Source organism: Salvelinus sp. IW2-2015, linkage group LG20 (assembly GCF_002910315.2).
Source record: "Salvelinus sp. IW2-2015 linkage group LG20, ASM291031v2, whole genome shotgun sequence".
Classification (NCBI taxonomy): Eukaryota; Metazoa; Chordata; class Actinopteri; order Salmoniformes; family Salmonidae; genus Salvelinus; species Salvelinus sp. IW2-2015.
The window spans coordinates 41,384,711-41,408,472 of NC_036860.1; the positions used below are offsets into that span (position 1 = coordinate 41,384,711).

At 41.6% G+C, this 23,762-nt stretch overlaps 1 protein-coding gene across 3 annotated transcripts in view; it reads right to left on the minus strand.

Annotated features, from left to right (window-relative positions):
• The window catches only part of LOC111981317 (cytospin-B-like), a 187,865-nt gene that overhangs the window by 86,097 nt on the left and 78,006 nt on the right, over window positions 1-23,762 (minus strand). Inside the window, exon 1 of one of the 3 annotated variants that reach the window (XM_024012536.2) lies at window positions 9,628-9,976. The exons of the other annotated variants lie outside the window; for them this stretch is intronic. Within the exon in view, the coding sequence (XP_023868304.1) occupies window positions 9,628-9,667 (40 nt within the window). The 5' untranslated portion in view covers window positions 9,668-9,976. Of the gene's footprint in view, window positions 1-9,627; window positions 9,977-23,762 lie in introns of those variants that run through there. 3 annotated transcript variants of the gene reach the window in all.

A 23,762-nucleotide genomic window follows, 5' to 3' on the forward strand; every position in this document is an offset into this window, starting at 1 on the left:
TGTAATTTTCATCATAGGTACACTTCAACTATGACAGACAAAATGAGAAAAAAAATCCAGAAAATCACATTGTAGGATTTTTTATGAATTTATTTGCAAATTATGGTGGAAAATAAGTATTTGGTCAATAACAAAAGTTTATCTCCAATACTTTGTTATATACCCTTTGTTGGCAATGACAGAGGTCAAACGTTTTCTGTAAGTCTTCACAAGGTTTTCACACACTGTTGGTGGTATTTTGGCCCATTCCTCCATGCAGATCTCCTCTAGAGTAGTGATGTTTTGGGGCTGTTGCTGGCAACACGGACTTTCAACTCCCTCCAAAGATTTTCTATGGGGTTGAGATCTGGAGACGGCAGGCACTCCAGGACCTTGAATGCTTCTTACGAAGCCACTCCTTCGTTGCCGGGCGGTGTGTTTGGGATCATTGTCATGCTGAAAGACCCAGCCACGTTTCATCTCAATGCCCTTGCTGATGGAAGGAGGTTTACCTCAAAATCTCACGATACATGGCCCCATTCATTCTTTCCTTTACACCGATCAGTCGTCCTGGTCCCTTTGCAGAAAAACAGCCCCAAAGCATGATGTTTCCACCACCATGCTTCACAGTAGGTATGGTGTTCTTTGGATGCAACTCAGCATTCTTTGTCCTCCAAACACGACGAGTTGAGTTTTTACCAAAAATTTATATTTGGTTTCATCTGACCATATGACCTTCTCCCAATCATCTTCTGGATCATCCAAATGCTCTCTAGCAAACTTCAGACGGGCCTGGACATGTACTGGCTTAAGCAGGGGGACACGTCTGGCACTGCAGGAGAGTCCCTGGCGCGTAGTGTGTTACTGATGGTAGGCTTTGTTACTTTGGTCCCAGCTCTCTGCAGGTCATTCACTAGGTTCTTGTGATCATTTTGACCCCAGGGGTGAGATCTTGCGTGGAGCCCCAGATCGAGGGAGATTATCAGTGGTCTTGTATGTCTTCCATTTCCTAATAATTGCTCCCACAGTTGATTTCTTCAAACCAAGCTGCTTACCTATTGCAGATTCAGTCTTCCCAGCCTGGTGCAGGTCTACAATTTTGTTTCTGGTGTCCTTTGACAGCTCTTTGGTCTTGGCCATAGTGGAGTTGGAGTGTGACTGTTTGAGGTTGTGGACAGGGGTCTTTATACTGATAACAAGTTCAAACAGGTGCCATTAATAAGGTAACGAGTGGAGGACAGAGGAGCCTCTTAAAGAAGAAGTTACAGGTCTGTGAGAGCCAGAAATCTTGCTTGTTTGTAGGTGACCAAATACTTATTTTCCACCATAATTTGCAAATAAATTCATTAAAAATCCTACAATGTGATTTTCTGGATTTTTTTCTTTCTCATTTTGTCTGTCATAGTTGAATGTACCTATGATGAAATTACCAGGCCTCTCTCATCTTTTTAAGTGGGAGAACTTGCACAATTGGTGGCTGACTAAATACTTTTTTGCCCCACTGTATATAAGGATAATCAAGGAGGTGATGGAGTCCAGGTGAGTATCACTATGCGCGTAACCATGGTGACAGGTGTGCACCATAACGAGCAGCCAGGTGACCTAGAGGCCGGAGAGGGAGCACACGTGACAGGTGAGAATACTTTCTGAAGGAACTGTAGCTGTTGAAATGCCATGGAAATAGCACTTTGAGACAAAATGCATGATGTGCTTTGCTTGGGGAGTTGGCAAGCCACAGTAGACACATTTATATTCAATTCTGAAGGAAGGATGTTCCTTTTGAGGGTATAAACTGAACTAATGTGCATGCTAATTATATAGCCACAGCATCCCCTTTACTGAGGAACTCTGCTTTGAGGTACATTCTCTACAAAAGGCATCAATTTGATACAGACATGAGCACATCGCATGAGATTGAAAGATTTTGTTATTTTCTCCAGAAAGGGTAAAGGGAGACAGCGACAGCTAAAACGTCTATCTGCTAAAACAAAGGGGTTGACATCAGATGACCATTTATAAATGAAACACTTGATTAGCCAAGATACAGCCAGAGGACAACTCGTCATGGGTTTGTTCGGGTTCAACATCAATCGACAAATCAAAACATCTTAACCTTTCAATTTGATGCTCAAGCTGGTCATGTTTATCTTGGTATTTGCAGGCTCTGAAAACTTTGTTTAGAATTATTTTGATATGTTTTTTATCATTCAGTATATCTGAGTACAACATCCAACACATCAGCCTTTCTTTATTTCTATTTTCTAATATAAACTTTTCTCCATGACTTTTACATTTCTCTCATGATCCAAATACACATCCTACATGATTTAGGATAAGATTAAGTATTTGAGATTATTTTTCCTGGAACAATCCCTGTAGAGGATGAAATGTATTATATGTGTGGGTTTAGGATTAATCTGAGAATGGGAGAGAGATTTCCACAAGCAGGATTTAGAAGGTATTATTGAGAAAAAGACACCTCCGTTCCCCACCCTTTTCCATAGTAACCAAAAGGCAAACAAATTATATTTTCTAGTAATAGTAAGGATATCGCCATATGCCACAAACAAACAGTGTCTGAAATGAAATGTTTACCACGAGACAAACAACTTAATCAAGTAGGAGACATTTCTGTGTGCTTACTGTGAAAAGTAAAACTGATTGTGATGGTGTGACCAGGCTGGTCTGCTGACGGCTGCTGGGCTCAGCTGAGGAGGACATCGCAAACAAATTAATCTCGGAACCCACAACCCAGGACCAACTATTGCATGCGCTGGCCAGCTACTCATGAAAACAGTCCCGGGAGACTACAAACAAATATGGTCTGTGGCTGGAGATGACAGAGCAGACAGCCATGGAGAGAACAAACAGGAAAGGATTGGATTATCCTTCACAGTCTAGCTGAAGGAAATCCATAACTAGACATTGAGAGATACACAAACTTCTGAGGAGATGTTTGGTTTGAAATGCCTCACACACAAAAACTGTTGTAAAGACTGGGATGCTGCTTACATGGCAAAACCAACTAAATCTGTCTTTGAGGGTCAATGAGTGTAGGCTACATGCAGACAGTGCAGTCGGTAACTCTGATGTCTAAATTCTGACCATGCTTCTAAAAATTATTCACAGATAAAGATTGCCAACTGCCATTCTGCAATAAGTGCTTTAATGTCTGTGTAGTGTGTACTGGGTATGGGCCCATGTTTCACCACACACAAACAGGACATTTAAACAGGACACACCTTGCTTTGCAAACACAGAACAGCCCTTTGTTTACAGTACAGTACTGGCTCCTAACTGCTGTGGTGGAAACAGTGGTGGTCAGTGCCGTTTAAGATGAGGGAGGACACATTTTATTTTTCATGATCATGGCCTTATTTCTATTACAGCATATTGGTTGAATCTCATTCATATTCCATTCACCCAGTTCAATGTAACAGCGATTAGGTTTAGGATACTACATTATACAAAATGTTTCCCTATATCCATCATAAGGTTTCTACAACCAAGCCTATGAATTKAAGTTGACAATGTAGGTGCACACAGGTCGAGAGACAAATTTGAGGTCACAGACAGTGACACATGGAAAGACAGTGACATTTAATACCGCCTTACACACTCTAGCCTGCATATAGCTGATATAGGGTGTAATCATTAGTCCAACAGTTGCAAACAAGAGTTTCTATAGCACAAATTCAAGTATGTTTATCCCCGTTTAATTCCATTTGCTTCCGTTTAAGAAATGTTTTTCAACAGAATCGGCGGAATGAATACACCCCTGAGCACCCGTAAACACAGTTAACTTTCATAGCAGCCACTTTGTATTCCTTGTCGCATCTATGCGCTCTCCTCCTCTCACCTCTTCCCTTCGCGTGTGGACTTCAATGCACAACACATCAGCTGTATTTGACCAGGCGAAAAATCCTTTCCAAGCCAAACCGCTACACACAGCCTACATCGTTGTCACCATATTAGGTAAAGTAACATAGCTAATAGAACTAACGCGTTAGTAAGCCCGCTACAATCATGCAGTAACGTTACAATGTACAGTCAGTAAGCAGTTACACCGGCGGGKTCCCGTGGCAAGAAATTAGTAATACAAAAAGCTTACCTTGACTTMGAAGAGTTCCAGTGTTGTGTTGGGAAGTCATAGCCAGCTAGCTAACATAGCATCCCTCTGTTTGAGCAGGGTGTTTCAGTAGGCTAAACTAGCTAGGTGCATTTGCTAGCTAAGTAAGTGAAACTGAAAAAAAATGATAATCTCTATTTCTCTCTTGCTTCTCCTTCATTTTGGAAGAAATACATTTATTAAAAACTGTTCAACTATTGTCTTTCTCTCTGAGTCAACTACTCACCACATGTTATACAGTGCTAGCTGTAGCTTATGCTTTCAGTACTAGATAATTCTCTGATCCTTGATTGGGTGGAAAACATGTAAGTTCATGCTGAAAGAGCTCTGATAGGCTGGAAGACGTCCTTCGGAATTTGTCATAATTACTGTGTAAGTCTATGGAAGGGGGTGAGGACCATGAGCCTCCTAGGATTTGTATCCAAGTCAATGTACCCAGAGGAGGACGGAAGCTAGCTGTCCTCCGGCTACGCCATGTTGCTACCCTACAGGGTGCTGTTGAGTCTACTGTAGACCTTTTTTGCAAAATAGTGTGTTTTAATCAATTATTTGGTGACGTGATTATATTTAGTATAGTTTTATCTAAAAAGACTAACTTTTTAAATGTTTTACAATTGTCATTTTTTATGAAATTCACTGAGGAGGATGGTCCTCCCCTTCCTCCTCTGAGGAGCCTCCACTGGGTGGGAACCAGGAAAGCCTCATTAGTGCTACTTCCAGACCTGGGTTAAAATATTATTTAAAATCTTTATTTCTGTTTTATAGTTTTATATTTGTAAAAACTATTTTTGCCAGATGGGTGGGGTTTGCAGCCTAGCGGTTAAGAGTGTTGGGCCAGTAACCGAAAGGTCGCTGGTTCGAATCCTCGAGCCAACAAGGTAGAAAAATCTGCCGTTCTGCCCTTGATCAAGGCAGTTAACCGTCAACAACAACTGCTCCCCGGTCGCCGATGATGTCGATTAAAGCAAACCCCGCACATCTCTGATTCAGAGGGGTTGGGTTAAATGAGGAAGAAACATTCCGGTTGATTGCATTCAGTTGTGCAACTGACTAAGTATCTCTTTTCCCGTTTTATTGGTCCATTAAACTAGAGGGTCAATCAAACACATATCAAATATTTAAATTATTTTGAATAGTATTTTAACCTGGTTCTAGCTACTGTACTCTGGGTACAGCAACTCACTGAGACTCCTCTTCTTGGTCTGTTTCCTGAATCCTGATSTTGGTCTGTCTCCAATAAGAATCTCTATGCAACAAAATAGAGCTGATGCTGCAGATTCGTTGTCTTTCTTTGCACATTCTTTGGTGTGTTTTGCTAATGCTCATCGTGTCATGGTCTGACTCTGCCCAGCTAACTCTTGAAGAGTATTTGCCAGGTGCAACGGATCTAGACAATATCACTACGATTCAGCAGCAGAGCGATCTCGATGTCAAGAGGAACGTCCTGTTTCTCACAGACAGTTATCGATGTCAACATGACAGAGCGTCTTATCTATGTACGAGAGGCTTATCTTGAACGTTCTAAAGAAGAAATGCTGGGAATGAAAGTACTGGGAGATGTGTTGGGATCTCAGTGTGGATCACTCTGACTCTTTTGTGCTGCGCTGGACTTATTACACATCTACCAAAGTTGCTATGGTTACTACAAGCCAGCATTGTACGGTTGGGTTCGACACGATAGTGTGAAAAGGGTAGGCCTATAATAGTCTGGGTGAGTCAGACAGTACAGACAGTACAATAGGCTAAATGTCATAATAAGACGCATCCCTTGCAGTGACATGAGGAATGTGAGAGACAATGGCTTGATTGCCTTGCATGTATGAAAGCAGCCCAGCTGTCAGGGAGGTGTGGTGTGTGAAATTTGCTGATGGGGAGACACAGATAGTCCTCGCCTGAGAACTCACCAGCACGTTGCCGCCCATCTGCAGGTAATCGCTTCGCATAAACTGAACTCTACGTTACACTCTTTCTCTCCCTCTCTCAGCAGAAACTCTCTCTGTTTCCTGCCTCAACTGGCACAGGTGCACAGACACAGGCACGTGTACACGCCTCGCATACCACCCCACCAACACACACGCATGCTTAAACACACACCGTATTATGACTGAAGATCATACTACAGTAAATGTGATAAATCTACTAATGTGAAAGTGTCAGGTCAGAAACAGACATTTATCAGAACAATGAAAAATTTACTTTCTCTGTAGACACACTGCAATTCCTGAGAAACAAAAGTCTGATTAGCTTTGTTATGTAGTGTTGTTTTGGTTGAGGAATCTTTTCCTGTGGGCCTCTCCAGCACCGTGTGTAGTAGACTATCCTATCCTATCGCTCTCCTTCACTGACACTGCTGATGCTCAAGAGTGAGCAAACACTACAAACAGTCATGTTGTTCCAGTGACCACTGTTATTACTGCATTGGTATCACATAAAAACACCCTGGTACTATCAAACGCTTCTCTGCTTTCTCAACATTTTGACAGCTTTTCCTGCACACCATTACTTCCAAACATCCCGGCTATGCTGCATGGGCGAGGATCCCACAGGACCGTGAAAGCTCACTTTCCTTTTTTGAGCATGAGAAATGCTCCAACCCTCCCTGTACCTCTGTCTCGCCCTCCCTCTCTCTTTCTCTCTCCCCGCTCTCTCTCTGACTCCCCCTCTCACCTCACTGGACAAACATCTTGCCAGTCGCCACGGGCCGTGTTTTTTATTCTGCTTCCAGACAGCTCTGGACTGCATGGAATCGGATCTGAAAATAGGCCCACTGTTCTGTTAAGCCATAATATTTAACTGATAAGGTCATCATCACAGTATCTGCTGAGTGTGGGCACTGGGCCACTCTTCCAGTGTGTAATAGAGCGCTGGACAACTGACTCACCCAGTCAGAAGAAGGGTGGTGCTTATATCATTTTAGAAAAGGTTATTTTTTAATCTTCTAATAAGGAAAGTATTTTGTGCAGCATACAGACAAGATGCAAGATGCAAAAACAAGACAGTGAATCACACTGGTAGTGGTTCAGAAACAAACAGCAGTATCGCTACTATCGCAGACTGTACTGGCCAGATGACTTAAAACCATCTCATCCTTCCACTCAGAGATAACAGACAGTGTTAATCACTGACAGTGTTAATCAGAGCTCCCTCCTTTTCCGACGTCTGCTTCCGTACCTTACACATAACAGCTGTGTTATTCTACTCTACCAGATACTATCTGAGACATACCACAGCTGGCCAGACAGAGGCTCTCACAGTCTACCCGATAAATTGAGGCTAAACAATCAATCAATTAAATGTATTTATAATGCCCTTTTTACACCAAAGTCACAAAATGATTTTACATTAACCAGGCCTAGAATAGACTCACAAGGAGCAAACATCATAAGGATTATTGCTAGGCCTTTATTTGGGAGCAATCGTGTTAATGTGGACTGCATTATCCTAGGTGTCAGTAAACACCAGTATAGGAAGCAGCCCTGATGAGAAATTGATTAAAATCCTCTGTGTCCTTGATCAAATCCCTCTCTCATGAATCAATTTATCCTCTCCTCTGCAGACTTCTATACATCAGGAGATTAGGCTACAGTACATGAGGAAAAATCTACCCATTTCATAATCAATTGTCATTAACTATATGGAGGCTTGTTTGATTGGATGGGGCAGTGGAGGTATGAGAATAACAATAGCATGATTGATTAACATTATAGTAGAGCTCATCAAATTATAATACAGGGCTTTATGGGATTGAACAGACTGTGTGTGTGTGTGTGTGTGTGTGTGAACCGAATGTAATCAAAATACTTGACAGATGACAGATGTTTAGCTTCATATGAACTGGAACACACACACGCGCAGTTACACAAACACACTGTGTCAGACAGACAGCAGGAAGTGACAGCATAGCTGGATCACGCCACGGGGATGATGGGTTTATTTCCAGCTGTTCTAGAGGACAAGTCACCCTGAGAAGGTGACATTAGGACACCTCACCTCAGTGTGTGTTCAGTACAGACGAGTCATGTCTGAAGTGTTCTTCACCCCAACTGGGACCAATTTAGATCTACAGTAATAACAATATGTTATGAAATGTTATGAAAAGTTCAAATAATTCATTATGCCTTGGCTAGAAGCTAAATCCCCCCAAAAACTATGTAAACACCTAAGCCCTCCATGATATCTGAACAATGATACAGAGTCTCTGTGTGTGAACTAAATGCTCTCCCTCTTTTGAGTGACCTATTCGCGAGCAGTCGAGTAGAGACATTTGTGTGACAGGAACCAAGAGTCTAATCCCTCCTGCTGGCATGCAGCAGCTCCCTACTGAAGCCTTCTGAATCAGAGTCTGCCGTGCTATCTCACACCACACACACTACCGCTCCGAAATGACACGACTTAACACTCACTAGCTGATAACCGCTACACTGTGTAGTGTGGGCTGTGGCCTCACTGGCTGCCTGGCTTTTCTCTATTGCCTGCTTAGCTACAGCAACAGAGAGACTTCACTAGCTGCCCACACTAGAACACTGAACAGACCCCTTTGGCTGGGGTGGAAAGAGATCCGGCTACATACGGAGGTGCTCCCACACACACTCCTACAAACACACACAAAGATGAATGGCACACACACACCTCTGTATCAGTTACTTTACACTTGGAGCCACTGAGCCCACAGACGGGAGCTGATAATGCAGATATGCTGTTCGTGGATAGGACAGAGGTAGGAAACAACCTGAATGGGCCATTTGTTGATGAGAGAGAAAATAGAGATGAGAGTGAGAGAGAGATACCAGTGGTTTCTCTGACTAATGTGACGTTAAAGGCTGCTGAATGAAGTTAAAAGAGACTTTGAAGTGGAAATGTGTTAAGCAGTCTATCCTTAGGGGGGAAAATAGGGAGAGGGACAGGGGGAGAGAGAGAGAGAGTGAGAGAGAGAGTGAGAGTGAGAGTGAGAGAGAGAGAACATGGGACAGCGATACCATCTCCTCTGGCTGATTCCCTGCCTCTGACAGAAAGGAAGCTGCTGGAAGATAAAACACACTCAGCACTTTTCATGTCCAGACACCGTGAACCACTCACACATACACAAACATACACAAGACATGCACACACACATGCAAACAAACACGCTACTAGTCAATTAATATCCTTCTTTGAAGCATTTGAGCAACAAGAGAAGAAGGGCAGAGTAAACCTACAGTACAAACCATCAAGTACACTCACGTATGAAGCTTCAGGCCACTGGCACTAAGCCTAGGTACAGCTCCATATGTCTGACAATTAATCTTTTAAATGGGATTTACTGACACGGCCTGAGATCAGATTCATAACTAGGTTATTTGGCAACGCATGGCTTTGTTTGCCCCCCAAATCAACAGAGTCAGAGAGACAGGGTGGTGGGGGAGAGACTAGATAGGGGGAGAAAGATAGACTGATGAAGTGAATGAGTATTGCTGTTGGAGTGGTGAGTAAACAGTGCTAAGCTGGCATACGATACAGTACGGTACGGTAAGGTAGCAGACCTGACTCGGACTCCTCCAGTCTTCCCGCCTGGTTCCCCATGCTGGTCCGGTCGGCAGCTCTCCCCACCGGGACGGACTAATCCAAGAACCCTGGCAGCGGGGAAGGCCGGCTCTGCTCAGAGAAGCTCTCTATCTAACAGTAGCAACGTCTAAGTCCGATACACCGGTAGAGATACAAAAACATACAGGGGACAAAAATAATATTCCCTCCTTCCTTCCTTTCTCTCTCTCGCTCTTCTCTCCAGCTCTTCCTGAGGCAGAGTGAGTGGAGGCAGGCTGTCCCGCTGCTTGAGTGTGTGTACGTGTATGTGTGTATGTGTCATTCAGATGGGTGACATTGCAGTGACACACTGGCTGGCAGGCAGAGCCGTGTGGGCTTCATTAGCCCAGTGACGGCTGGAATCAGCACAGAGGGGGAGTGGCTTCCATGGCCACACACACACACACACACAGACCGGCCCTCCTCCTCCTTCTCTGCTCCTCCTCCTCCTTCCCTCAGTCTCACAGACTCTTGCAGAGCTGTTCTACACTCACAATAGAGCAGAAATGACTGCTGCTTTTAACACAGTGTATTGTGCCTCCACAAAGTAAATCTCACTGTACAGTATGATGAAAGAGAGAGACTGATGGAGGAGGAAGAGAGGAAGGAAAGAGGGGGAGGAAAAGGATGATTTGTCTTGTTGGCAGAGGCTGACATCAGAGCTCTCTCTTCTCTTCCCTTTCATGTGAACAGTCCAACAGAGAGCAGGATCACGAACTACCTGGAGCTCTGGCAAACCAGGGGTTGGAACCGGTTTAGGGAACAGAATTGAACATTTGAGGAAAAGTTCCGTAACAGAACCTTCATTTTAAAAGCATGGGAACTGGTTAATACGGGACATCCATATGCATTCAGATCCAAACTGGCACAGCCAGCGCCATCAATAAACGAGGGATGTTGGCCAAATGAACCACATTTACATATCCTTAAACAGCCTATAACAAATTACAAAACACAATTTCGATGTGTAGCATATGCAAAACATTATCGGCAATTAATTTTTTTAAATGTACTTTCCTAAAACAATAATTGTCCACCTCACGGTTCAGTTGTCAGAGATTAGAGCACTAAATGCATCAGTCGCCTCTTCACTGTTGACGTTGAGACTGGTGTTTTGCGGGTACTGTTTAATGAAGCTGCCAGTTGAGGACTTGTGAGGCGTCTGTTTCTCAAACTAGACACTCTAATGTACTTGTCCTTTTGCTCAGTTGTGCACCGGGGCCTCCCACTGCTCTTTCTATTCTGTTTAGAACCAGTTTGCGCTGTTCTGTGAAGGGAGTAGTACACAGCGTTGTACGAGATCTTCAGTTTCTTGGCAATTTCTCACAAAGAATAGCCTTCATTTCTCAGAACAAGAATAGACTGACAAGTTTCAGAAGAAAGTTATTTGTTTCTGGCCATTTTGAGCCTGTAATCTAATCCACAAATGCTGATGCTCCAGATACTCAACTAGTCTAAAGGCCAGTTGTATTGCTTGTTTAATCAGGACAACAGTTTTCAGCTGTGCTAATATAATTGCAAAAGGGTTTTCTAATGATCAATTAGCCTTTTAAAATGATAAACTTGGATTAGCTAACACAACGTGCCATTGGAACACAGGAGTGATGGTTGCTGATAATGGTCCTCTGTACGACGATGTAGATATTCCATAAAAAAATCTGCCGTTTCCAGCTACAATAGTCATATACAACATTAACAATGTCTACACTGTATTTCTGATAAATTTTATGTTATTTTAATGCTTTTCTCTCAAAAACAAGGACATTTCTAAGTGACCCCAAACTTTTGAACGGTAGTGTATACGAAGGAGAAGCATGCTACGACACTGACATGCAATTTATGGGCTCCAGAGTGGTGCATCGGACTAAGGCACTGCATCTTAGTGCTAGAGGCGTCACTACAGACACCTTGGTTCGAATCCAGGCTGTATCACAACCGGCCATGATTGAGAGTCCCACAGGGTGGCGCACAATTGGCCCAGCGTCGTCTGGGTTTGGCCGGTGTTGTCTAGATAAATAAAGGTTAAGTTTAATATCAAAAGTAAGAAGCCAATGTTTATAGGGAAAATATGAGCAGCCTATTATATTAAGGCAAACACAGCATTACAGTTGGAACCTAATTAGCATATTTAAAGAACTGGTTTTGATTTCATAAATAGGCTTACAATAATAACAAGTGTCATGGGAAACATATGTTTACATTGCCAAAGTAAGTGAAATAGATAAACAAAAAACACATTTCAAATGTTATATTATGGCTATGTACAGTGTTATAATGATGTGCAAATAGTTATAGTACAAAAGGGAAAACAAATAAACATAAATATGGGTTGTATCTACAAAAGTGTTTGTTCTTCTCTCTCTCGCTCTCTCCTCAGCAGCAGGCGTACGTGCGCGCAAGGAGTGTGAGAATGGTTCTGAAGTGTGAATTCGGGGTGTAGGCTATGATAGAATGTCTTTCCTGGACGATTTTACTTATCGTCATTTAATTTTTTTTATCGCCCAAAAGCCAGCAATTAGCCCTTCCGGCTAATGGAAACCCTGGTGTGTGCATGTGTAGGCAAACTGCCCCTCCCCCTCGAAAGCATGGTCTAGTAATCTACTAACATTACAAGCGTGATTCAGAGAAGACCTTTTCAATGCTAGTTAAGGAGACTATAGTTATCACATTGGATTTATTAACTACAAAAAGGTAAGACATGTTTATATTTGAATTCTGGTGCCGCTCTGCAAAAAAAAGGAACGATTTAACTGGTTTAGAACTTTATTTTGCTGGTCAGAACGACTGGAAAATAATTTTGGTTCCAACCCTTTTGGCAAACTCTAAACACACATATACATGCACACACAGACATCCTCACACGCACATGCATGCACCCTCTCTCTCACACACACATGCATGTGCACACACACACTAGCAGTGTTTTCATAGCAGGACTCTGCATTACTGGGGGGCGCCATTCTCACTGCAGGAGGGGTGTGTCTGAAAACGGAGGGAGGGTTGTGTGAGGAGAGGGAGGGGCAGTGGGTTCATTCTCATTCACAATGTATGTGTCTGAAATATTAATGATGGTAAAAGCCACAGTAGGAGAAATGAAGTTGGGAGTGAACTGATGTGTCATCTCCGGTTGGTTGAATTGGTCCCTTATTGAGTGACCCGGCTTGAAGGGAACCTCTCTCTATCTTTCCATCTTTAAGTGTGTCTCCCTCTCTGTCACTATGTGTGTGATTGTTCCTTTCTCTATTTTCTTTACAAGTCTCTGATATCTGCTGCAACATTTGAAAAATCTAATTATGGGCATTGACTTTTTAAACTCAGAGATGCTGCTGTGTTGCCTCTTCCTTCTCCTTCTCCAATGATCCTTTCTCCTTCTGTCTGAGTCCATCACTGCAGAACCACACCAGGTAAACCAACACAGTCTTTGGGGGTTGCTTGGGACACAGTCTTCTCATGACATGGATGCATGCTGTATGTACTTCAGTAAACAGACCAACAGCAGGTGTATTTGTGTACAAACCTTATGTCAGATGAGAAATATCTAAATATTTTGCATAAATAGACTGTTTGCATGTTAATCCTTCTCTTTAAAGCGCCACCCGAATATATTGAGTGGGTGTGGAGTCGTGATTTCTTATGACCAGCATCATTACCACTGCTCTGAGTCTGTTCTGAGTGAGTGTGTGTGTGTCTGTCATGGTAGAATGCTTACGGAGGCTAGAGAGGAATGAGGAGTCCCAGTGGTATTGAGGCACGTTTGATTAATTCATATGACAGTGATGAGAAGGGGATAGAGAGAGTGACTGTGCCCCAGTCTGAGGTGGGCTCCGTGGGGCAACAAAGACATACAATGCCCCCTCGGGGCCACATGTTCCAGGCCTCTCCACAGGCCCCCAGAGTGTGTTCGAAATGGCACCCTATTTACTATATAATGCGCTACTTTTTTTTTACCAGGGCCCTGATCCAAAATAGTGCACTATATAGGGAATAGAGAACCATTTCAGACGCAGCTCCAGTCTGGTGTCTGGGCACGTTCACAGACAACCAGCTGCTCTGCAACCCTCTCCTCCCCTCGTCTCGTCCTCTTCCTCCTTCTCTCCATCCTTCACTGTGACAGTCAGTCAGGCCGAGGGATAACTCACATCATTCATCACACACTCAGGGAAGCCTCGCTTGCTAGGCATGAGGACAGACCAGAACCCCTTATTAGGTTTCTCAAATCAGTCACAACGACTTGTGGTAATGTCTAAATGATGAGGTTTCTGGGCTGATGAATGAAGTACATAATATTATAATATCATACTTCTGGAGAGGCAACACAGATGGTGAGAAACCTGTGGGTGCCTGTTCCCCATCAGTCACTGACAGAGGCTGCAGTATTCATCTGGCTGAGACAGACTGGGCTTAACTACACCATGAAGGGAGAAATATGACACGCCTGATAGGCCTTCGCATCATAGATACAGCAAAACACAACAAAACTTGAAACTATAACAACAGCACTCATTAATCTATTACCGAGACAAAGATATGTTGTTGAGTGGGTGCCCAATTACAACAGCTAGCCAACTATGCTAGCTAGTCAGTATGTGGTCGATGTTTACAGCAAGTGAAACATCTCTCAGTGGGTTCTTAATGAAATGGAAGTGGACAGTGTGCAGTAAACAAAGCAGCAGGTGTGAAGGCCTCATAACCTTAGTTGGTTCTGATGATTCATACTGACCTCCTAATGACCGGTACACAGTGTGTTTCAGACAGGCCCAGAGGGTCTGGGCTGAATAACTCATCACAATGGGATCTTCTTTGCTCTTTAGTCAGTCAGTATGAACACTGTCAAGCCACCAGTTACAGCTGTGGACTTGTATTCGTGCTATTAATACAGCAGAGATATTTGTTTTGGCTTAACTGATATTGATCCACAGAGACAATTTCAAATATCTAGTGTCTCTTTAAGCCAAGACACTGACACTGGAAAAGGCTATAAAATGATTGAGTAAAACTGTCCCTTTGAACAGTGACACACCACAAGACCTTAAAAGTTCAAACTGCATCCATTCAATGTGAGCACAGCACAGTGTCTAAATCAGAACAGGTATGCGGTAAAGGAAGGACCCATCCATGAAGTAGCTACTAGTACACACCACTTCACCCCATCAGGGCTGATGATAAAGGTGTTATTTATAGAGTAAAAACTGCTTCTCTTTATCTCCTCTCCTTCTGGTGCTCCACTAGGGATTCTCTACTCTCACAGTGAAGGAAGGCTTCATTTAAATATTGATGAAGTGCTTAAATAAGTCATCTGGACGTGACTGTGGCCCCTTGTCTGACGTCTCTCTATCTCTCGACAATTCTACCACTTAATAACCAGTTATTGTGCTGTTAGTATATATGCACTACTGTAAGATATGATACACGTTGATGTTTTAGCATTTTAAGTCATACTGCATTTAAGCTTTTCATTTCCCTGGTCTACAGTATACTACAATTCCCAGGGTGCATTTCATCTCCCATGGTGCAATGCTCCGCCATTAAACCTCTCTGAGGTATAATAATGTTAGCCTGCAGTTAGCTTAGTTGGCTAGCAAGTTAACATGAAGCTTATATTATGAGTTCATTTCACATTACTTTGGGTTGTAATCATWCGTTTATGCAACTAAACGACAGCTGTGATGGAAACAGGAAGTTTTGGTTCACGCTATGATATGGTGTGTGGTCCTCCCACWACGACTCAGGAAACCATTCAGTTTATAAGGCTACGGATAAATACATTATGAACTTCACAGGGTGGTGAAACTGCATGGTGATCTTGATGCACCTTTCCTATAAATATCAGGGTCTTATTCTGGTGATATGATGATCGATGTTTGACAAATAAAAATATTATCCATAATAATCTCATCATGTAGACTAGCCTACCCATTTGCAATGGTTGAGCGCACATGCCAAGACCATATAACGCTACAGTTTGTGACAAAACTATTGGTAGAGTTGAAAAGGCATGAACATTTGCATGAGAATCTGTTGCCAATTGGATGGAAACCTAGCCATTGTCACCAATAATGCATTACACTAAACATTTAAAAAAAAAGGTGTTAACCATAAATMACTTGTATGARGCTGGTTAGCTAGCATGCTATCTAGCTCAACTGCTATATCTGAAATAATAGTATTTGCAACAACAGCAAACTTGTTAGCGACTGTCTTAAAAAACAGTCCAAACAACATGTAACGCTAGGCCTGTAAGAACAACATTCATTATGAAATTTACAGGCAAATCACTACGGAACCCTAGTTTATCATGATTGAAGCCTGCAATATCTTTGATGGTAACATAGCAATGCTAGCTGCATCTGAAATAAAGTCTTCAAAAATCTAAATACAGCCTAAGCAACTGCCCAAGCAACCATCCATCCAACAACACCGTAGGCCTATTAGAACTAATAAAAAAGTATGAAGTTTACAAGTAATTCACTACAAAAAATATAGGCTATTTGGAAAGCGCACAATGGCTGCAACCGCAACTTGGAAAAGTGATGGTGGGAGTGGTTTTGCCAAATGAATCATGGGAGTTTGAGCCTTGAACAACATAAAAATATTGGAGTCAGCGGACTATAAATATCATTCTATAGGTTTTTGTGCGTCTATTTAAAATATTTACAGATGTTATTAGATATATATATATAGAAAATATATATAGATATATAGAAAACAGGCTATATCGATAGCAAAAAACTACTGTTCATAATTCATTTTATTAGTAATCTCAGGGATCATCACTTTGCTCATCACTAAACWGTCAATAGACATGAAATCATAAAATTACCCTAAAACTGTGTAGGACTACTAAATACTTCATAACAACACACATGTTAAAAGTGCCGGATTTGCCCTTTAATAAGTGCTGTGGTATTTGAAACAGGCTCTGGCTGGGTCTCAGGAGCAGACAGAGGGACACCAGAAAGTGGAGTCACGGTCTCTAGGGGACACTGTCTTGATGATCGCAACAAAAGGACATACATTTACTAAATAAGCAGAGACATCAAGTAAATTTTTTAATTGCCTCAAGGACATGATGGAAATTCTATTTATCACCACCTCACAAGAATGTAGCCTAACATTCTGCCTTAGCTAGTCAGGTGATAGTAATGTATGTTAGGTGTTCTGACACAAACWAATAAATCAAGGTGTTGAAACAGTGTGTGTAGTTTGGACAGGTATGTGTTGATGCGTTCCCTACTTTTAAACTGAGGCATTTGAGAAATGATGCTGCAACATCCTCAAACACAGACTAGATATTAGAACAAGTGAATCATTTGAATAAAATGTTCAATATGTTATTTGGAAGAAACACCCAAACCAACATRAAACATCACGAATTAAAGCAGATTTTGAATTGTGTAATGTCTGACCAGTCTGAACAATGCTAGGGTAATGAAATCCATCCATCAAAGCCCTGTTAGTCCAGATTGCCTATCATCACTGTGACAAGCCCTTTCAAATCAAATTGTATTTGTCACATGCACCGAATACAACAGGTGTAGTAGACCTTACTGTGAAATATCTACTTGCAAGCCATTAACCAACAATGCAGTTCAAGAAATAGAGTTAAGAAAATATTTACTAAATAAACGAAAGTAAAAAATAAAATAAAAAGTAACACAATGAAATAACGAAGAGGAGCTGATGAAGAGGAGCTGATTAGAGTTTACAGTTCTAACACAACAATGCTGACAACTGACATGAGACAAGCCTCTTGACATACTGGAGGATGAAGCCATATTGACAGTTACATAATCCAGCAATAAAAACAGGCTTTGGTACAAAATACTTACCACAGAGCAAGGTGGTGAGAGGATCAAGTACACCAAGTAAATAATAAGTAGACATAAATCAATAGAGCAGAACCATCTTTAATCATGACTGACAGCATGGTACAAATCGTACAAATGTCAAAAGCTACAGCACATTTCACTACACTCTGAAGTAAAGCATTGCCCCGGCTATCAGCATCAATACATTAAGATAAGCCACAGACATTTCACTCAGAATATCATCTCACAACACAAAGATGTTTAAATATAATTTAAAGACCTCGGACCACAAGCCCAACCTTTATTCAAACATGCCTGATATCTCATCTCAGACCTTTCAAAAACCATCATTATATCTTAACCATTATATAGGTCTCAACAGTCAACCCAGTATGTATGCGTTGTTGACTAGACTAACACACTTCCATTACATGATCATGCCGAATGGGATTTTACACTGGCTGATCAGCAGCAGCTCTACAGTCCACTGACAGTCATGTTCATCTATTTCAACAGGGGACAGGGGGATACTTAGTCAGTTGTACAACTGAATGCCTTCAACTGGTTAGTTCTTATTGTTTTATTTCACTGCAGAGCTGCCAGTCCCGCTCAACATGCCGTAGATAGCTCTTTTGTTCCACCCCCCATACAAGCGGAGACCTCACCTGACTTAACTGGTGCCTCCAGAGATGCAACCTCTCTCATCGTCACTCAATGCCTAGGTTTATCTCCACTGTACTCACATCCTACCATACCATTGCCTGCGTGTTATGCCCTGAATCTATTCTACCACGCTAAGAAATCTGCTCCTTTTATTCTCTGTTCCCAACGCATAAGACGACCAGTTCTTATAGCCTTTAGCCGTACCCTTATCCTACTCCTCCTCTGCTCCTCTGGTGATGTAGAGGTTAACCCAGTCCCCGTAGCCCCCAGTACTACACCTATTCTCCAGGCGCTCTAATTTGTTGACTTCTGTAACCGTAAAAGCCTTGGTTTCATGTATGTTAACATCAGAAGCCTCCTCCCTAAGTTTGTTTTATTCACTGCTTTAGCACACTCCGCCAACCCTGATATCCTAGCCGTCTATGAATCCTGGCTTAGGAACATTTTCAGTCAAGATAGAACTGCCAAAGGGCAGTTATCAAGGAACCTACCAAGTACAACCCTAAATCCGTAAACATGGGCACCCTCATAGATATCATCCTAACCAACTTGCCCTCTAAATACACCTCTGCTGTCTTCAACCATGATCTCAGCGATCACTGCCTCATTGCCTGCGTCCGTAATGGGTTCGCAATCAAACGACCACCCCTCATCACTGTCAAACGCTCCCTAAAACACTTCAGCGAGCAGGCCTTTCTAATTGACCTGGCCCAGGTATCCTGGAAGGATATTGACCTCATTCCGTCAGTAGAGGATGCCTGGTTGTTCTTTAAACGTGCATTCCTCACCATCTTAAATAAGCATGCCACGTTCAAAAAATGTAGAACTAAGAACAGATATAACCCTTGGTTCACTCCAGACTTGACTGCCCTTGACCAGCACAAAAACATCCTGAGGCGTACTGCATTAGCACCGAATAGTCCCCGCGATATGCAACTTTTCAGGGAAGTCAGGAACCAATATACACAGTCAGTTAGGAAAGCAAAAGGTTCTCTTTTTCAAACAGAAATTTGCATCCTGTAGCACTAATTCCAAAATGTTTTGGGACACTGTAAAGTCCATGGAGAATAAGAGGACCTCATCCCAGTTGCCCACTGCACTGAGGCTAGGAAACACTGTCACCACCGATAAATCTTAGATACATCAGTCAGGAAGTTAAAGCTTGGTCGCAAATGGGTCTTCCAAATGAACAATGACCCCAAGCATACTTCCAAAGTTGTGGTAAAATGGCTTAAGGACAACAAAGTCAAGGTATTGGAGTGGCCATCACAAAGCCCTGACCTCAATCCTATAGAAWATTTGTGGGCAGAACTGAAAAAGTGTGTGTGAGCAAGGAGGCCAACAAACCTGACTCTGTTACACCAGCTCTGTCAGGAGGAATGGGCCAAAATTCACCCAATTTATTGTGGGAAGCTTTTGGAAGGCTACCCGAAATGTTTGTCCCAAATTAAACAATTTAAAGGCAATGCTACCAAATACTAATTGAGTGTATGTAAACTTCTGATCCACTGGGAATGTGATGAAAGAAATAAAAGCTGAAATAAATCATTCTCTCAACTATTATTCTGATATTTCACATTCTTAAAATAAAGTGGTGATCCTAACTGACCTAAGACAGGGACTTTTTACTAGGATTAAATGTCAGGAATTGTGAAAAACTGAGTTTAAATGTATTTGGCTAAAATAGGAGTATGTAAACTTCCGACTACAACTGTAGCCTCGTAAAACTGACTATACTACCGATCCTTGACTTCGGCGATGTCATTTACAAAATAGCCTCCAACCCTCTACTCAGCAAATTATATGTAGTCTATCAAAGCCCCATATACTACCCACCACCGCGACCTGTATGCTCTCGTTTGCTGGCCCTCGCTACATATTCGTCGCCAAACCCACTGGCTCCAGGTCATCTATAAGTCTTTGCTAGGTAAAGCCCAGCCTTATCTCAGCTCACTGGTGACCATAGCAACACCCACCCGTAGCACACGCTCCAGCAGATATATTTCACTGGTCATCCCCAAAGCCAACACTTCCTTTAGCTGCCTTTCCTTCCAGTTCTCTGCTGCCAATGACTGGAACAAATTGCAAAAATCACTGAAMCTGGAGTCTTATATCTCCCTCACTAACTTTAAGCATCAGCTGTTAGAGCAGCTTACCGATCACTGCACCTGTACACAGCCCATCTGTAAATAGGCCACCCAACTACCTCACCCCCAAATTGTTATATATATTTTTTGCTCTTTTGAACCCTAGTATCTCTACTTGCACATCATCATCTGCACATCAATCACTCCAGTGTTAATGCTAAATCGTAATTATTTCACCACTATGGCCCATTTATTGCCTTACCTCCCTAATCTTACTACATCTGCACACACTGTACATAGAGTTTTCTATTGTGTTATTGACTGTACGTTTGTAACTCTGTGTTGTTGTTTTTGTCGCACTGCTTTGCTTTATTTTGGCCAGGTCGCAGTTGTAAATGAGAACTTGTTCTCAACTGGCCTACCTGGTTAAATTAAGGTGAAGAAATATAAAAAATAAAACCTGAAATGTGTCTCCCGCATTTAACCCAACCCCTCTGAATCAATCGGGTGCTGGGGGCTGCCTTAATCGACATCTACAGAGAACAGTGGGTTCCCCGGGCGCAGAACAACAGATTTTTACCATGTCAACTTGAGGATTCAATCCAGCAACCTTTTGGTTACTGGCCCACCACTCTAACATCTAGGCTACCTGCACTCACTTGTGTGGAGGAGGCTGATAGAACAATTCAAACATGAAATCCCTGTGGAGAAATATCCATCTGTCTCTTTTATGATTTTGATTGAATATAAAGGCCAACTTAGCTTATTTTGACTTCAACATCTTTGGCTGAGGGAATAAATTGGCACAGCTTGCAATCACTTAACACAAGGGGCGGCAAGTACCCTAGTGGTTAGAGCGTTGGACTAGTAACCGAAAGGTTGCAAGATCAAATCCCTGAGCTGATAAGGTAAAAATATGTRGTTCTGCCCCTGAACAAGGCAGTTAACCCACTGTTCCTAGGCCGTCATTGAAAATAAGAACTTGTTCTTAACTGACTTGCCTAGTTAAATAAAGGTAAAAAAAAAAAAAAACAAGGCTAAGTGGACTCTGTGCCCTCCTTAACCTTTCACGAGTATCAACCCCGGATCCGGGAGCACCCCCCACCCCCCACACACTGATTAGCATAGCTAGCATAGCTTCAGAAGTAGATAGTAGCATCTAAATATCCTTAAATCACAAGTCCAAGACACCAGATGAAAGATACAGATCTTGTGAATAAAGCCACCATTTCAGATTTTTAAAATGTTTTACAGGGAAGACAAAATATGTAAATCTATTAGCTAACACGTTGCACAAATACACCACTATTTAACTCCATCAGTTTCTTCCTCCTTCAGGTGCTATCACCAATTCGGCTCAACTAAGATATTGATATCCACTAACCAAGAAAAAACCTCTTCAGATGACAGTCTGATAACATATTCATGGTATAGGATAGTTTTTGTTAGAAAAAAAGTGCTATTTCAGGTAGAAATTCACAGTTTACAATTGCACCCACCATCACAAATCGACTAGAATTACTAGATAGAGCAACGTGTATGACCAAATTTACTCTCATAAAACATTTCAAATAAAAATAGACAAAGCATAGCAATGGAAAGACCCAGTTTTGTGTTTCAGACCATATTTCAGATTTTCTAAGCGTTTTTCAGCGAAACACAATAAATCGATAAGTTAGCATACCAAATGAAAACACACGTACCAGAGCAATCGATTCAGCCAAAGAGCGTATAACGTAATCACCGCCAAAAGTATATTAATTTTTCACTAACCTTCTCAGAATTCTTCCGATGACACTCCTGTAACATCATTTTACAATATACATATACAGTTTGTTCGAAAAGGTGCATATTTAGCCATACAAAACCGTGGTTACACAATAAAAATACTAGGAAATCAAGCCTCAAATTATGTCTGACGTCATCTATCAGAGTGATCTAGTTTAATTGAAAGCTAATCATATACTGACTAAAAATCACAGGGTTGACAGCAATCGAAAGACAAATTAGTTTCTTAATGCAACCGCGGATTTTACATTTTTAAAATTATCCTTACTTTTCAATACAGGGTTGGCCAAGTGAAGGCTATACAAACAAAATGGCGAAATATGCGTTTAAAATATTTCGACAGAAACACGGTTTATCATATTAAATATTGCTTACTTTGAGCTGTTCTTCCATCAGATTCTTGGCAATGTTATCCTTTCTATGTTATAAACGTCTTTTGGTCGATAGATGTCCTCTGTCCTTCGAAATGCCACCACCAACGACCGACTCCCTAAAACGTGTCCAAACTTTCAGAACGCACAACAAAGAAATTCCTCAAAATCGCACTAAAACGGATATAAATTGATATAAAACGGCCAAATTAACTACATTATGTGTTTTTAACAACTATAACGACTGAAAACATGACCGAGAAATATTGCTGGTTAGAAAACGATTTGGACGAGGCAGGTCCGATGGCCTTCACGCTTGAGGCGCACGTTGAGAAGGACGGTCCTGTACATTTTTGGTCATTTATAATGGCTGTGAACGTCCCATCGACTTCATTGAAAACGTGATGACGTACAGACACCCAGAGGAAGACGTAGCAGTGTCGTTTCTTCATAGCATTCACTGTGGCCTATAAACAGACCCAGATCAGAGGTAAAAATTTCTGAAATCTGAACCCTGTCATGAAAAGTGCTGTAGAAATTGTTCTGTACCACTCAGAGACAAAATTCCAACTTCTATAGAAACTAGAAGGTGTTTTCTATCCAATAATAACAATAATATGCATATTTGTACGTCAAGAATTAACGCAACGAGGCAGTTTAATTTGGAGACACAAATATGCTAATTCGGACAGCACCCCCTATAGTTGCAAGATTAAGATGCGTGTGTTTTTTTTTAAGTTTTTTTTTTTTTTTTTTTTACAAAATCCGGTAGATAACATGGCTGAAGAGTAAGGAATTTATTAGGAAGTTGCCTGATGAAATCATTATGCAGGCACAAAGTATAATAATCGAATTTGTGTCCTGCAGTGTGAAAACCTTGAAAAACAAACTTCTTTCATTAAAGCCTCTTGAACATTTAAAGCCAATCTGGGTTTAATTTGTGAGAGCTTGAGAAAGGTATTCTGCACCACACTTGGTGCCTGGTTTCACAGTCTCACTCAGCTCCCAGGAGCCCTTTGTCAAACTAAAAATCAATTTGTTAAGCCTCTAATCAACAGTCCTAAAGAGAGATGTGAATTAGCAATCTACCAAAACACAACCCCCAAACACTGTGTGGATGGGCTTGAATAAACAAACACTGCTAGTCTGCTACCACAGAGGATTTTACAAAGGATACGCTATGAACAATATGGTACAATCAAAAATCTACAGAAACCAGTCAAAAGTTTTGAACACACCTACTCATTCAAAAGGTTTTTCTTGATTTTTTTTACACATTGTAGAATAATAGTGAAGACATCAACACTTTGAAATATACATACAGTATGGAATCATGTAATAACCAAAAAAGTGTTCAACAAATCAAATATATTTTTAG